Source organism: Ahaetulla prasina, chromosome 3, assembly GCF_028640845.1.
Source record: "Ahaetulla prasina isolate Xishuangbanna chromosome 3, ASM2864084v1, whole genome shotgun sequence".
In the NCBI taxonomy this organism is placed as follows: domain Eukaryota; kingdom Metazoa; phylum Chordata; class Lepidosauria; order Squamata; family Colubridae; genus Ahaetulla; species Ahaetulla prasina.
The window spans coordinates 107,523,605-107,539,920 of record NC_080541.1 but is presented as its reverse complement, the minus strand read 5'-3'; the positions used below and the strand labels follow the sequence as shown (position 1 = coordinate 107,539,920).

The 16,316-nt window shown below is 35.8% G+C and overlaps 1 protein-coding gene across 3 annotated transcripts in view; it reads left to right on the top strand.

Annotated features, from left to right (window-relative positions):
- SORCS2 (sortilin related VPS10 domain containing receptor 2) overlaps positions 1 to 16,316 on the top strand; it is a 150,269-nt gene that overhangs the window by 80,203 nt on the left and 53,750 nt on the right. For all 3 annotated transcript variants that reach the window (XR_009154545.1, XR_009154544.1, XM_058177986.1), the window contains exons 7-10: positions 4,533 to 4,651; positions 5,407 to 5,496; positions 9,544 to 9,723; positions 13,978 to 14,124. Coding sequence is in view for 1 of the 3 variants with exons in the window: in XM_058177986.1 (XP_058033969.1) it covers positions 4,533 to 4,651; positions 5,407 to 5,496; positions 9,544 to 9,723; positions 13,978 to 14,124 (536 nt within the window). In the remaining 2 variants the exon portion in view is untranslated. The remainder of the gene's footprint in view (positions 1 to 4,532; positions 4,652 to 5,406; positions 5,497 to 9,543; positions 9,724 to 13,977; positions 14,125 to 16,316) is intronic.

Genomic DNA, 16,316 nt, shown 5'->3' with positions numbered 1-16,316 from the left:
GGGATAAGGATTAAAAATACATTGAAATATTTGGGTATAATGCTTTCACTTAAGGTTAAAGAACTGAAAAAACTTAATTATGATGTGGTGATGAATGAAATTGAGAAGAAGATAGATAAATATAAAATGTTAAAGTTGTCTTGGTTTGGTAGAATTGCAATGTGTAAGATGATGTTGCTGCCCAAGTTTAATTTTTTATTCGAGATGCTACCGTTAAATTTGACAGAGAAAGATATTGAAGGATATCAGAAAAAATTGGACAAATTTTGCAATGGTGGGAAAAGACCTAGATTAGTGAAGAAAATGTGGTATCAAAATCAAAAGGAAGGTGGATTAGGAATCCCCAAATTATTTAATTATTACTGTGCATATGGTATTCGGATAGTGGTAAAAATACTTAAAGGTGAAGGTAATCATTGGAGAGATTTAGAGTTAAGGGATATAGAGAAATTTGGATCAAGGTGGTTTTTAGATAAAGCAAACTCAAAATGTGTAATTAGAAGTTATTGGTTAAAGGGATTAAGTAAAATGTGGAATAAATTTGTTAAAATTTTAATTCCGGATATAATCTTTTTGGGGAAGACAATTGGAAATTGGCCGATTAAAAATAATATAAGATGTAATGAAGTGATTAAAGATGAAAATATAGAAACTATTATAGATTGGTTAAAAGTTTTAGAAAATGAAAGGAGGAACAAAGAAATTATTGAAAAATTAGGATTAAGCTGGTTTGAAAAAAATACAGATAGAAAAATGGACAAAAAAATTAAGGGAAAACTATTCGACAAATAGATGTGAAACTGAATTTGAATATCTAGTATCTCGGATTATGAAAGATGAAATTGGGCTAAAGGGACACGTTAGCAGGGTTTATAAGATTATAAACTCTGATGAAAAACTACAAAGAGTGATGAGGATAAATTGGGAAAAAGATCTTAATATTGAAATACCAGAGTCAGATTGGAATGTGAATTGGAATAGTAGAATTATGAGGACTTTATCTATAAGGATTAAAGAGCATAATTACAAAGTTGTTTGGAAATGGTATTTGACTCCAGTAAGATTGTCACAAATGGATAAAAAAATTAGTAAAAAATGTTAGAGATGTGATATAGAATTGGGGACTTATGAACATATGTGGTATAAATGTGATAAGGTTAAAAAGTTTTGGCAACAATTGGAGAAAATGATATTTGAAATGATGGGGAAAGTAATAACATTGAGAGTGGAAACTATATTATTGTTGGTAATTAAGGAAATAGAATTAACAAAATATGAAAAAGAATTGATTAGAATTATGATTATAATAGGTAGAATTATAATAGCTAGATATTGGAAACTAGATGTGATTTTTAGAATAGAAGAGTGGAATTCTGAAATGTGGAAATTAGCTTTAAATGATAAAATGACATGTGATATTAAAATTAGAAGTGGTGTGTATAAAGAAGATATTTTCTGGAAGATTTGGAAACCATTTGTGGACTATGCGCTTGGAAAATTGGACACCTCGGTACCTGTACCTCGAGAACGTGGATTTTGGCAATCATGAGGACATATCCGAAGACCCAAATCTTCCTTTTTTATGTATAGCACAAGGGTGGAATAAATGTATTTTCTTTTCTGTTTGTAATGTTAGAAAAAAGTAATAAAAAAATTAATTAAAAAAAAAAAAGAGCGCCAAGAAGCTAATAGCAAAAGTAGCAGGGGCAACAAGAGTGCGCATGTATGTGTGTCCCTCTGCGGTCCTCTCCCAGTTGACAGCGAGGGCTTCACTGCTGCTTTACCTCAGAAGCATGGTGTCTGCCTCCCTTCCCATGTGGTGCATATGTGCAGCAGCCCTGGGACATCTGGCCACCCTCCTGCAGCACCATCACTGTCGCCATCCCTCTCAGCTCCAGCGCAGTGGCTCTGTCTCCCCAGAGAGCCACCCACCCACCCACTGGCTGGGCCGGGCTAGAAGCAATGCATGTCCCATCATGGTCTGGATGGATGACCTGACCTTGGAAGGCAAGGGCATGGGGGACTGCCAGGAAGGCAGGCAAACATGGCAGAACCACAGGAAAGGGAGTAGGCTGCTAGCTCTCTTCCCCATGGCCGGGCAGCCCCAACATACGTGCCTGCCTTCCCAGTGGTCCCCGAGGCCAGGCCCGCTTGCCTGCCTTCCTCCCCCACCACCGCCTCTTTGTTGGTGGCTGGTCCACAGTCAGGAAGGCAAGCTTCGGAGTTTTCAGCAGCCCCCAGCCAGCCGCCACTGCTGGAAAGCGGCTGGCAAAGAAGCTTCCAAAAAGTACCGACGGAAAAAGCTGCTGCCATCATTGCCATGTTCTTTGCGCATGCTCATCCCATTGGACTTGCAAGGCAATGGGATGCACATGTGCGAAGAACATGGTGGCGACAAACATGGCGGGCTGGGGACCGGTTTAGGGCCATGGCCTGCTGGCCATCACTAATGGTTCGGTGACCTTTGTTAAATTTCCACAATGGTTCGCACAAACCGGTGAGAACCGGTAGCAACCCAATACTGATATAAACTAAATCATGCACATATAACTTTTTATTTGTAATCTGTTATATTTCTGCTTTCCATGTAAAGTAACTTAGCCAACCGGTGTGTTCTATACACGTCCTAGTGTAGTGCCCGTGTAAACATTAATAAAAGATTGTTCACTGAAGCATTGGCATCTGTGGGAGAGATCCAGTGATCACTACTAAAGAATCTAATAAAGAAAAGTTTCACTGCAGGATCAAAAAAACTTTTGCTTTAGTTGTACATTTTAATTGGGTAAAGGACTATATATTTCCACAATATATTCCGCTTTGGCATGAGCAACAAGATGGAAACAGATATTCAGTGGAGATTTGAGTGAAAGAGGAACAGGGTGCCCATAGGTTATTTTGTCCTTACCTTCATTTCTTCCTTATCCTTCTCCTATCAAAACTGGTTGGGAGAAAGTACAGATAAATCAGCAAAAAGAGATACCAGGTTTGCTTCTGACAGATTGAACTCTTTTCCCAATGCTGGGTCAGTCTGTGATAGGGACTCCCCAATTTATTTTCAACTAGGTCACCAGTACTCCTAAATCCCAGTATTGGTTTCAGAAGCAAGAATGTAAAATATTTGTTGTACAGTGGAATCGGTGGGATTCAAATTTTTTAACAACTGGTTTTGTTGACATGGCTTGGTGGGTGTGGATTGGTGGTCATGTGACTGGGTGGGCATGGCCAACTCAAAATCACTCACATTGAGGGGCCCCTCGCATGGTCCCTCCCCTCCCAGGCACTCCTTGTCATGCCCAGCTTCAACGTATCTATAGTTCTGTAAAAATGTTGTTCACCTTTTTTTGACTTTATTATCTGCATCTACATACTATAGATGTACTTTCATGGACCACTGAAAGGAAGAAATGGCTCACATGCTTTGCCCAAGAGTATAATAGGCAGGTCACAATGCAGGCTTTTGAGGGGCTGCCACAAAGAAGGGGGGGCAATATATTTTTCAAAGAAGCAAAAGGCAAAACAAGAAGCAATAGATGGAAACTGAACAAAAAGAGAAGCAACCTAAAACTAAGGAGAAACTTCCTGACAGTGAGAACAATTATCCAGTGAAACTACCATATTTTTCAGAGTATAAGATGCACTCCCCCCAAAAAATGGGTGAAAATTACGGTGAATCTTATACACCGAATGTTGCCGAAGCCCCACCCACCCACCGCCCCCCACCCTTTGGCCATTATCGGCTTCCGCGCATCGCGTTTTCAGCCTCCGCACGTCCCATTTTTGGCCTTCATGTGTTGCATTTTCAGCTAGTTCCAGATGGTGGGGATTGGCAGCGGCGGCAATCCCTGCCGCCTGGAACTGGCAAAAAACAGCTGATTGGTGGTATTCTGGGAGACCGATCCAACCGCCAATCATCTGTTTGTGCTAAATCAGACTGCGATAATGTGCTGAAGCTTACTCTTTGCTGCAAGGACCCTAGACAGATGAATACCAATGGATGCTGATAGGCAGAGGCAGAATTTTTTTTCTTGTTTTCCTCCCCAAAAGCTAAAGTGCATCTTATACTCCAGAGCATCTTATACTCTGAAAAATATGATATTTGTCTCCAGACGTTCTGGGTGCTTGATCACTGTACGTTTTTAAGAAACGTCTAGACAGCCATTTCTCTGAAATGGTTTACGGTTCCACCCAAAATCCCTTCTAAGTGTTTTTCTGTTATTCTGACACCTTTCCCAGGCCCTCCACTCAGATTTTGGCATCCTCAGTTTTCCTGCCTGAGTAAAGGGTTGGACTAAATCTCCAAAGTCTCTGTCAACTCTGTTATTTCATTATTCCTGAGGGGAAAATTTGTAATTTACATGTGTCTTAGTCTTAGCAGAAATACCTTGCTCAAAAATCTAAAAACCAGCTGTCAAGGAAAGCAGATCAATACTAGTTGAAGAGAGTGGACTTTTTGAATCATTCAGCTTTTATTCTGGCAAATGGTGTAAGCATTTCTTTATTTACTTTTATCTATTATTTTTGGTACTCAACAGATTTTTACTACATGACCTGTCAGTTTCAGAATTGTTCTGAAAAATCACTGAAATCTCTCTTCAATGGTAGGATTGACAAGAATTCCTTGACAGTACAGGATGACTATATATTCCTTCAGGTAAGATCATTGACTATGTTAATGTTTACATAATTTTCAGTACAACTCTATGCTTGTTTACTTATGAAGCTTTTTAATAAGGAAATAAATGCAGTCTCAAGAAGGTAGTGTGAAAATGACCATAATCAAATGGGTGTCTCCCTTAACCTCCAAATGGTAAGTTATTTCCTAACCCAAGCTGCCATTTAAAAGCTGCCATGTTGTTAGTTTCATTTTTCCATGGGATTAATACAAATATTACAAATCAGTTTAAACTGTCTCTGATGTTGCATAATTTGCATCATCCTTATTTTGCAGGTAGATTATTCATTTCAAATTTGACACCAAAAGACAAATAGTTTTGATTCTATCATATAGCTGATTAATTGGGTAGCTACTTTCAAGACTGTATAGCACAGGTTTGGTAATTTTGTGTGCATACAGTTCATTTTTGCATTTGTAGAGTCCCCACAAATTAATAAAGCTAGACTCATTTGTTTCTTTACAGCTTTGCTCATTGTATCCCTGGTTGTCCTCTCACTCCAAAAATAATGTTGAAAAGTGCAAGCATGCAAGCTGTTAACTACCCGTAGCTTGATAGGTATCCTTTTCCCACTTCACTCAAGAAGAATTTCTACAGATAACCATGATTGTATTAGTGCCCCTTGTGTGTGCATTCTCTCTATAGTCCATGTTTCTAATTAAATAAGTCATTACTGTGTACATTTTTACCATTTTTTTCACAGATAAAATTGTATTCCCTTCTTATTTCACAGGTGTCTTCAGGAAACCAAACAAAATACTATGTTTCTTATCATCGGAATGAATTTATACAGATGAAATTACCAAAGTATGCTTTACCTAAGGTAATTTCTCACAAAATCCACAATTCTTCTTTCATTGCTGGACTAGAAGAGATTTACTCAAATTGTTTATTGGAAAATATATTTCTATTTATAAATCATTCTTCAAGTAATTTCCATACTTTTATTTTTTTGGGGGGGATTTGTGCTTAAGCACCACACATATCATATGATAGAACATCATTATGGGCTAAAACTTACTAGATATTTGCCTACACTCAGAAAGAACTGAAGATGAAGAAGGAAGATGCAGGAACCATGAAAGTGCCATCTGCAAAGTCCCGCTGCTTTTGTCATCTCAAAAGTCTTGAGGCTCTGGGCTTTGGAGCAGATTGGCTACCAGCTCAAGGTTGGCTGACTGCTGTCCGGGGAAAGGCTCCAGCTCACTGCCCAAGCTTCATTGCAGCAGTGGGGTCACTTGATGCTGCTGCAGCTCAGCCTGAGAAAAAGCTCTGATCATGTGGTGCTTCTGTTCAATTTGCAGCAGGGCACCAGCAATCTTTGCTGATGCAATGAAGCTTAGGCAGCGAGCTGGTACAGAACTTCTTGCTAATCATGGACATGGAGTTTTGGTGATTGGTAAATAAGTTTATTATTTATTTTAAAATGTAGCTCTATTTATGTTTAGTTGCATTTTTCATTTTTTAATTAAATATTTACCCAATTGCATTTTAATCTGGTACAAGCTGCATTCAGAATGTAATGTATTGTTTATGAAAAATTGCATTTCCATATTGAGCTGATCATAGTCCGATATGATTCAAAAAGAAGTACTGGTACTTAGGACATTGTATAAAAAAACCTTTCTGCTATTGATTAAAGCTGCTGAGTCTTTTTTCAAGGGTTTGCATAAATGAGGAAAAAGTTGCTGTGATTTTAAAAGTCAGTGCAATTCTTTCTTTTTTTTTTTTATTGAAAAAGTTTTAAAAAAACAAAAACATTTCCCCCCCTTTTTCCCCTCCTTCCAGAAAACCCCTTCCCCTCCTTCCCCCCGGCTTCCGGTCAATCACAAGGTATTGTTATACATAAACCAAACATAGAATAAAATTTTCCCTTCCAATCCAATTAATCTCATCCAAAGCTTTTCATCTCCCAACCCCCTCCCCATTACATAAAATAACTCCCTAATTATTCAAAGGCAATCTGATATTTCTTAATCTGATATCTGTTTTGTAGATAATCAATCCACTTTTTCCATTCAATTCAATATCTTTCCTGCGTATTGTCTTTTAAAAAGCTGAGATTTTAGCCATCTCAGCCAAATTAATAACTTTCAATATCCATTCTTCTATTGTAGGTATCTCTTCTTTCTTCCAGTATTGTCCAATCAACAGTCTTGCTGCTGTTATTAAATTCAGAATCAATTTAGTCTCAATCCCTGTACAATCCGTTATAATTCCCAAAAGGAAAAATTGTGGCAGGAACTTTATCTTCTTCTTCAGTACATTTTGAATAATCCACCAAATTCTTATCCAAAAGACCTTAATTTTCTTGCAAGTCCACCAAATATGAAAATATGTAGCATCATCACAATCACACCTCCAACATTTCGCTTGGATATTAGGATACATACATGATAATTTTTTGGGATCTAAGTGCCATCTATAAAACATCTTATAAAAATTTTCCTTAAATTCTGTGCTTGTGTAAACTTAACATTTCTAACCCAGATTTTCTCCCATGTTTCCAACATTATTGGTTCCTGAATATTCTGTGCCCATTTTATCATACAATCCTTTACCAAATCCTTTTCGAATCTATTTCAAGCAACACATTATACAATCTCTTTATATGCTCCTGGGTCTGATTTCTAATTTGCTTTATTAAATTTTCCTCCTTTGCATTATACCAATTTTTGATCTTCTTTCCATCTAGCACTTATTTGCCCATATTGAAACCAAGTATAATTCCTCCCTTCTTCATTTAATACCTGTAATGATTTTAATTGCAATCTACCTCCTTCAGCATACAAAAGTTCTTTATAAGTAATCATTTCCTGTTTCTGTTCTATATTTATATTCTCTATCGCATGTCTGGGGCTCGCCCATATAGGAATCTTGTAATCTAATTTATTGGAAAATTTTTCCAGACCATAAAGAGCACTTCTCAACACATGATTCTTAAAAGCCCTATCCACTTTTTTCATAAAATAAATACGCATGCCATCCATATAACAAGTCATAACCTTCTATATTCAAAATTCTTTCCTCCGTTAAATTAAACCAGTCACTTATTACTGAAAGGGCTACTGCTTCATAATATAGTTTAAAATTAGGCATTTTTAAGCCACCTCTTTCCCATGAGTCCTGTATTATTTTCATTTTAACCCTCGCCTTTTTACCCTGCCATATAAATTTATTGATCCCAATCTGCCACTCCTCCAAATTTTTATCCTTTTTAATTATTGGTATCATCTGGAACAGAAACAAAAATCTAGGTAACACATTCATTTTAATAGCCGCAATCCTTCCCAATAGCGACAACTGCAATTTTTTCCAGACACTCATATCATTCTGAACTTTTTGCCATAGCAAGTCATAATTATTCTTATAAAGTTTCTTGTTCGATGAGCTAATATAAACCCCTAAGTATTTAACCTTTTTTACCACCTCAAATCCTGTCATTTCCTCTAGTTTTTGTTTCTGTTGTATAGACATATTTTTGATTATCACTTTTGTTTTATTCTGATTTATTTTAAATCCTGATACCTTTCCATATTTATCAATTGCTTCCAACAAAAATCTACTTGAATTTATAGGATTTGTTAAAGTAATCACTACGTCATCTGCAAAAGCTCTAACTTTGTACTCATATTGTCTAATCTTAATTCCCTCTATTTTCATTAATTCTCGTATTTTATCTAATAATGGTTCCAGAGTCAAAACAAACAATAGTGGTGATAAGGGACATCCCTGTCTCGTTCCTTTCGCAATCTTAATAACTTCTGTCAAACTACCATTTATTATAATCTGAGCTGTTTGCTCTCCATAAATCGCTTTAATTATTCTAACAAAACAATCTCCAAATTGCATTTTCTCTATTAATTTAAATAAAAAATCCCAATGCAATCGATCAAAGGCTTTCTCTGCATCCAAAAAAATAAGTGCTGCTGAAGTATTCTTCTTTTCCAAATATTCCAATATATTAATAATCTGTCTAACATTATTCCTCATCTGCCTCCCTTTTATAAAACCAGATTGATCAGTATGAATTCTTTGTTGTAAAACTAACATTAATCTATTTGCTATTATTTTAACAAAAATCTTATAATCATTATTTAAAAGTGAAATCGGCCTGTAGTTACCGGGTTTAGAGCAATCTTGCTCCTCTTTTGGTATCAGTGAAATAAAAGATGTTTTCCATGACGGGGGTATTCCCACTCCTAGTTGTATCTGATTAAATAATTCTTTAAGTGGGCCTAATATTTCATCCTGTAATTTTTTATAATAAGTTGCTGTAAGACCATCTGTACCAGGGGTTTTCCCCATTTTTAATTGTTTAATTGCCTCCACTATTTCTCCAGTAGCTATCGGCCGATTCAGCTCCTCCCTCTGTTCTGATGTTAGAGTATTAACCTTATAATCTTTCAAATAATCATAAATGTCCCTATTCAATAGTTTGTCTTTTGCATATAGAGCAGTGTAAAATTTTGAGAATGCCTTTTTAATTTTATCCTGTTGATATATCTCTTTACCTTTATATTCTATTTTTTGTATGACACGTGCTTTCTGTTTTTTCCTTAAGTTATATGCCAACCATCTCCCAGGTTTATTTGCATTACAAAAGGTATTATGTTTAGCATATTGTATATTCGTTGCCACCTGGTCTGCCATTAACTAAAAGTCAGTGCAATTCTTAAATACAGCAACATTTTTTTATAAGTCTGTACTTGAAAAAGTGATTGCAAAAAGCTTCCTTGCTATTCTATTTTTCTGTCCCAAATAATACTGAGTTGCTTTGGGGAGATGGGAATCATGGTATATGGTATTTTCATTAACACTAGGTAGCTCCAAGTTGTAAATTTCATATTTTTTATTTTTTTCACTTCAGGATTTACAGATTATCAGTACTGATGAGAATCAGGTGTTTATAGCTATCCAGGAATGGTATCAGATTGACACATATAACCTCTACCAGTCTGACCCACAAGGCTCTTCCTATTCCATTGCATTAGAAAATGTCAGGAGTACCAAGCAACCTGAGGAGAATGTTTTAATAGATATTTTGGAGGTAAATGTCTCTTTTTAAAAAACATACAATTTTACTAACTATAGTAACGTTTCTTTAGCCTCTTTGACTCTTTGGTTTAAAGATTTTTGTACTGGTTTTCCTGTTTTCCTAAAATGGAATTGTCCTATCAATATAACTCTCTTATTTGAGTACAGGTAGTCCTCAGTTTAAGAATGAGTTTGGTTCCTGTTGTCTGTTAAATTGAATTTGTACATAAGCTGGAACAATGTTGTTATATAATATTGTATAAGTAGTATAGTATAATGAATTTGAATTATTATGTAATCATGAATTTTGTCTCAACTCTTTTCTTAATTATAGATCATCCTAAAACTGGGGTTTTTTAATCCAGGGACTTGCTATATTATAGATAGTACTATAAATAAAAAAATAGGTATATATATTAAAAATAAAAGGCAGAAAGGTATTCCTCTTTGTTTTATGTATATTTTTGACAACTGAGGCTGCGTAGCTATTAACTGCCTTTCTGAGATATATTGACCTGATAGGAAGAAAATTCTTCAATTTACAAATGTTATTAGTATATACATATATCTGTCTACATATATAATTAAATCACATTTGTGGGGCAAAATGCATGTCAGATATATAGTGTACACACTGTCAGTCTAAATCATGGTGTCAAACTCAAGGCCTATGGGCTGGATCTGGCCTGTGGGGTGCTTAAATCCGGCCCACAGAGCTGGCCTGGAAATATCAAAGGAATGGCCCGCGGTGCCTCTGCCGGCCAAAACGGGCCATGTGCACACACACACCCCATAAACCGTTTTTGGCCTCCAGCAGCACTCTGCCAGCCAAAAAAAAGCCACACAAGGCCCCCACTCTCTCCCTGCCAGCCTGTGGAGGAGAACTACAATGCTGATCCAGCTTTCAAAGAAATCCAGTTTGACATTCCTGGTCTAGACATATGTAGCCCATTGATTATTACAAATAATTAAATAGTCTATTTGCCTTTCAAAAAGAGGTGTGCCTTCACATATTAAGGAGTCTTCAGCTGTATTTGAACACATAGGTAGAAAACCCTTGGAGGGATAACTTCACCCTTTCTTTTTATTCCCTTGTACCCTGTAATGGAATGGGTGGATGACCTTGGGGAATGAGCGGAAGAAGTGCTGCTTAAGAAACAATCAGACGACTTCCGGTTTGGCCCCACCTTTCTCGCTGGGTGCCTAACTTAAGGCACTCCGCACTGGATATCGTAAAAGCCGGTGAAAACAGCGAAAAACAGCTGTTCCTGGCTTCGATTTTTCTCTCTGGTTGAAAGAGAGAGGATAGAGCTGCAGGGGGGAGTGGTAGATTCCCGTAGGGGCTTTGTTTTTCTTATGCAAAGTCCCGAAGGGTTTGAATCCCATTGAAATCCTGCTATCTCCGGTCTTCAGTGCGCGCCTGCAAAAGCAGGAAAAGAGGAAGGTATCAACCTCTGCTCAAATGATTTCTTTTTGTGGATTTCTATATGCAGACGGAAGAAGCACGAGTGAACAATTATTGGATTGCAAGTATTTTTAATTTCCTGACTTCCACCTTTTAAAAAGAGAAACTTTTTTTCCCTTGCTTTAACTGATTATTTAAAATGGCATTTGAGGAAGTGAAAGTAAAGAGCAAGCTGCATAATTAAGAAGCTGGAAACACTATTTGTGGATTGTAACGAATTGAGCTCTCCTATACTTAAAGGAAAAAAGGCGTTTATTTGCTGAGAATGTGAAAGTGAATGGAGATTTTATCTTATTGTGTTGGACTGTGGATTGTTGGATTATATTAGTTTGTTTAAGTATTTCATAAGGGGATTCTCCGTAAGAACTTCGCCATGAAGGTTCTTTCAGAAGAATGGATTCGTGACTTTATACAGGATTATACAGAAAGAATGTATTTAATTATTCAAAAATACGAATTGATACAAAATGGGGATGTTTTTGATGAGAGCTTGGAGGAAATTAACCAGTGTAATCAGTACTTGGATGGAATGGAGGTACAAACAAAAATGGATAAAAATGAAGATATGATCGTGAATAAACAAGATGATCTAAGTTTAGATGAAATGCCTGAATCTGTGTTACAAGAGGCTGTCTCCCAAATTGGAAAAATTCACAGGGTTAATCCTTTCCAAGAGTTTTCTTTCTGGACTGATGGAATATATGGCAGTAACTTGTGGATTGTTGGACATAAGGAACTATCAGGAAATATTGTGATTGACTTTTTAAAAGGAGTAATGAAGGAAAGACAGAGACTAATGCATCAAATAAAATGGCAAGAGATAAAAGTATTATCCTTGAAAGAATCTTTTTTTGAAATATTAACAGATAAAAACATTAGCGTCCCTGAAAGACTTTATGTGAGAAAGATCTGGAAGAAATGGGTTGATTACATGTTTCATATCTATCATAAAAGACTAAATATTTGGATTTATATTGGATTTTGAATATAAAGTTGAGATACTGTAATTTTTTGTATTCAAATTATATAATGTGTTCTACTGAATTGCAAATAGAATATTCTTGAAAGATCTAATGTAAGAAAGATTTGGGGGGGAAATGTTTATAGAAGCTATAAGGGAGATATTCTCTGAATTGGATCGGACTTTTACGCATTAGCTGGCTTTAAATACTTTAGGATTCATTTGTTCTACTGATTTATATATTTTATTATTGTTAATTGTTAAATTTATTTTTTTTATTTTTTTTTGAGGATTTTGGTTTTGTAAGGAGGAAGTCAGAGTTAGAGAGGGAAAATTGGTATAATAGTTTTGGGAATTTTTTTAGCATATGTTTGTTTTATTTTTAACTATACCTTGTGTTTCTTCTGGGAAGTCAGGGGGGAGGGGGGTTTGTGAAGGAAGGTGGGATGGGGGTTGGGGGAAAGGGAGGGGAAATTTTTTGTAAAACTTTTTGAATTAAAAAAAAAAAAGAAACAATCAGACAAGAGAGGCAGGAATGGCTTAACAGGCAGAGAAAGAAATTTAGGAAGGACTCTCCCCTAATTGATCAAGCAATTAAAATGGGTGGCTTTTGTACCTCCACAGTTGTCAGATTCTGCTAATGTAGCCTTATAATGAAGCAGAATTGCCTCATCTAGTCATGTTTCCTGTCTGGTTTCCCTAGAAGATTGACATATCCTCTATCCTCTCTCAGCCATGTGCCATCTTAGAGTGCCCAAGAATATTTGTTTGAAATAGTAGTCTTTTCCTTCTTATATAAGTTGTTGGAATGAGAAGATGTTTTACCTCCACAGGGAATGATTTGGTGCATGACAGGATTGTTGTATTTGGTCAGTCAGATGACTAACCCTACACATCCATGTATCTTAAAGGGATTAGTTCTCAACATGAAATATTTATAGGATAAGGGTTTAATACTGCATAAATAGAAGAATACCTAAACCCATGTGACTAAAAATATTAACCAACTACCTAATTGCTATGTTGACTAGAATCAATCTCTTCAATAACCAAAAGTTGAACACCTCCAACTGATGCCTTCTTCAGAATTGTTCTTTATCTTTCTGTTGGGAAGAGAAAATGTTATCCCTCAATGATCTGCTGCTACATACTACAATATAATTTATTTACATAGCAATTAGCAGTATAAAATGTGATACAACGGATGTTCAACACAACTTCAGAGTAATTTACCCATACAAGGAAAATAGATTTCTGGTTTAGAAAGATGATATTTTATTCTGGCTGGAAAAGCTGTGACTTTCATGTGATGAACAATCACATGAAAATGAATTTCAAAAGGTTTTCTCTAGATCAGTGTTCCCTCAATCAGCAGTACATATATCATTAAATAGTTCTTTATAAGAGTACTGAGGCAGAGAATTTCTTGAAGTATAGAATTAAAGCAGCCCCTAAAAGGCTACCGCTTAGGAATCAAAACATAACTAAAGGAACAACTGCTCTCTTTGTTTGGGTGTATTTGGAAGGGGGAGGGGGAATTACTGGAAGATTGTTCCCATAACAGCAAAATCTGCTTCAGCTCCAATTAGCTCTTGTTATTTTATAACACACACACACACACACACACACACAAATTCTGTTAGAAAGGTGTTCTTTTTGGTGGGAAAAATGGTGAAAGTCTTTCTGTTTTTGCCTCAGTCAGATCGACATTTTTGAGAGTAGTTATATTTCAGGCTATTGACATGCTCATTTTTTTACTAGTAGCAAAGGAAGCTTAATACATTGAATATATATTTGATGGTTGTTTATTAACTTGGCTATATTTTATATTTGTAACATAGGTTAAAGGTGTCAAAGGAGTGTTTTTGGCTAATCAGAAAATAAATGGAAAAGTTACTACTCTTATAACATTTAATAAAGGCCGTAACTGGGATTATCTAATGCCCCCAGCTACTGATATGAATGGTAAACCAACTGACTGCAAACCAGTGAGTATTTCCCCCTTATTTTAAAATAGCAACAAAATTGTATAGCTAAAAGTCTGAAGAGATTCTCAGTCATCCACGTCATGGTAGTCCCAAAGATGCTTTTTCAGGAGGCAAGTTTTAGGATGGGATGAACACACTTTGAATGGTGTGGGAGTAGGACTGGATTTCCAGAGAAAAAATTATAGACTACAGGAACCAGGAGCACTACTCAGGTGACCCTGAGGACACAGATAAACCTCCAAGTGCTTCAACAACCTTCTTAAAGGATGCAAATGATCCGCTGTCTGCAAGGAATATAAATCCTTCCATTCCCCACTATCCTGTCAATGCTGAAGAAACTTCTTGGATAAGAAGCAAAACGTCTTCAAAGAAAAAACAAGAAAGTCCAGTTGCCTCTTGAAAAAACACCTTGGGACTTTCAGTCTGTAGGTTGTGGCTACAATAGCAATTTAAGCAACATGTGTTCAACAGTGATAAAGATGGAATTGTGAGTTTTCTAGCATTTGCAAGAGAGCAACTGAGGAAAAGAAAAGCAATTGACCTCAGCATATTTTGGATGGAGAGCATGTAGAGATTATGCAACCTAAAATATTGATTTAGAATAATGGAAACTTAGCTTTAAGTCAACACGTAACCCTGAAGTCCACCAAATGACTTTAGCTAACTATGCTTTTCCAGGCCAAATTAAACCAGAGGACTGGTTGATTAAATGAAGGGTGAACTGTATTTACATAGTCCTAAAAAAGATGAGAAATACAATAATACAATGAAACCTTCATGCAGTGAATTTCAGATCAATGGATGACATTTTGGGGAATAATTGATCATTTAAATAAAACATTTCACCTGAGAAAGAAGTGGAGAAGTACCGTAGTAATTTTATGTAGGCAATTCAGTATAAACAACAATATTCAGTAACAGTGATTAATTAATTTAATCATCTTTTCTTAGGGCTCTAATAGGTGCTCCCAAATATGTTTCTGAAGTAATCCTGAAGCTGGAAACAGGCTTGCCAAGCATTAAAACTCAGGCATGATCCAGAATATTAACAGTTATTTCAAATCTCAGAAGATTTTTTCCCCACTGTTGTTAATGAGTGTTATTATCCAGTATTGATTGTGGCAATAAAGACAATTGGTAATAGGTTTGCAAACAAAAGTTTATTACTTACATTTCACACCTGAATATATAAGCCAGCTGGGACTTGAAGATGCCATGGAGATGATTAATGAAAGGATAACCATTATGAAATACTCAAAAAACCTGGCCCAAGCCTCATACTTCCAGTACTGGAATTTCTATAGTTCATTAAACTATATATTTTGGATTTGGATATACTTAGCTTGGTCCAATCCATGCTCATACTAATTAAATAACAAAAAGCAATTTTAATTTATTTTAAGCAAAGTGAAAGGTATACTTTTATGCATATTAGAATCAATTATAAACATTAAAATATTGGACAAATAAAAAATATCCACTTTATTTAAATCAAAGAACTCTCTTTGCACTATATAGAAGGCTCATTTTAAATATAATAGTTCTGTTTAATTCAGTTTAATCTTCTCAGTATTTCTCAGTATTTTTCCTTTATCTCTCTTTTGGAAAAAGTACAATTAAAAACCCAAATACCTGAATCAATAGGATGATTAAAACTTAAAATGTCTGAAAGCAATGATTGGAGACTATAAATACTATTAGTGCGATTAAAGTAATTAGTACATTTATAAAATCTTGGGACTAAGCACAGAAGTTCTGTCTTGTGAACATGAGCAGCTATTCTTCTGACATTTGTACCTGATATATTTTAAAAATGGCAAAAATAGTTTTAAAACAGATTTATATCTCTGTGGAATATACAAGCCAAGTAGGTGTGTGTATGTTTAATTTTAAAGAATAAAACTACAGGTAGTCCTCACTTAGCAGCCACAATTGGGATCACAGCCAGAATTACTAAATAAAACATCATATCACTCTGACATATTTATGTCCTCACTTCTGCTTTGGTCATTAAGCAAATCACCACAATCATTAAGAGAATTATCATATAAGACTGGAACTTAATGCTTTTACTTCCACATTCTCCATTAACTCTGTTATAAGCCAATTAGAAAGCATAGAAATGGTGATCATATGAACGTGCGCCAGTTGCAAAGCACCTATATAGCACTTGATCACAGGATGCTGCAACA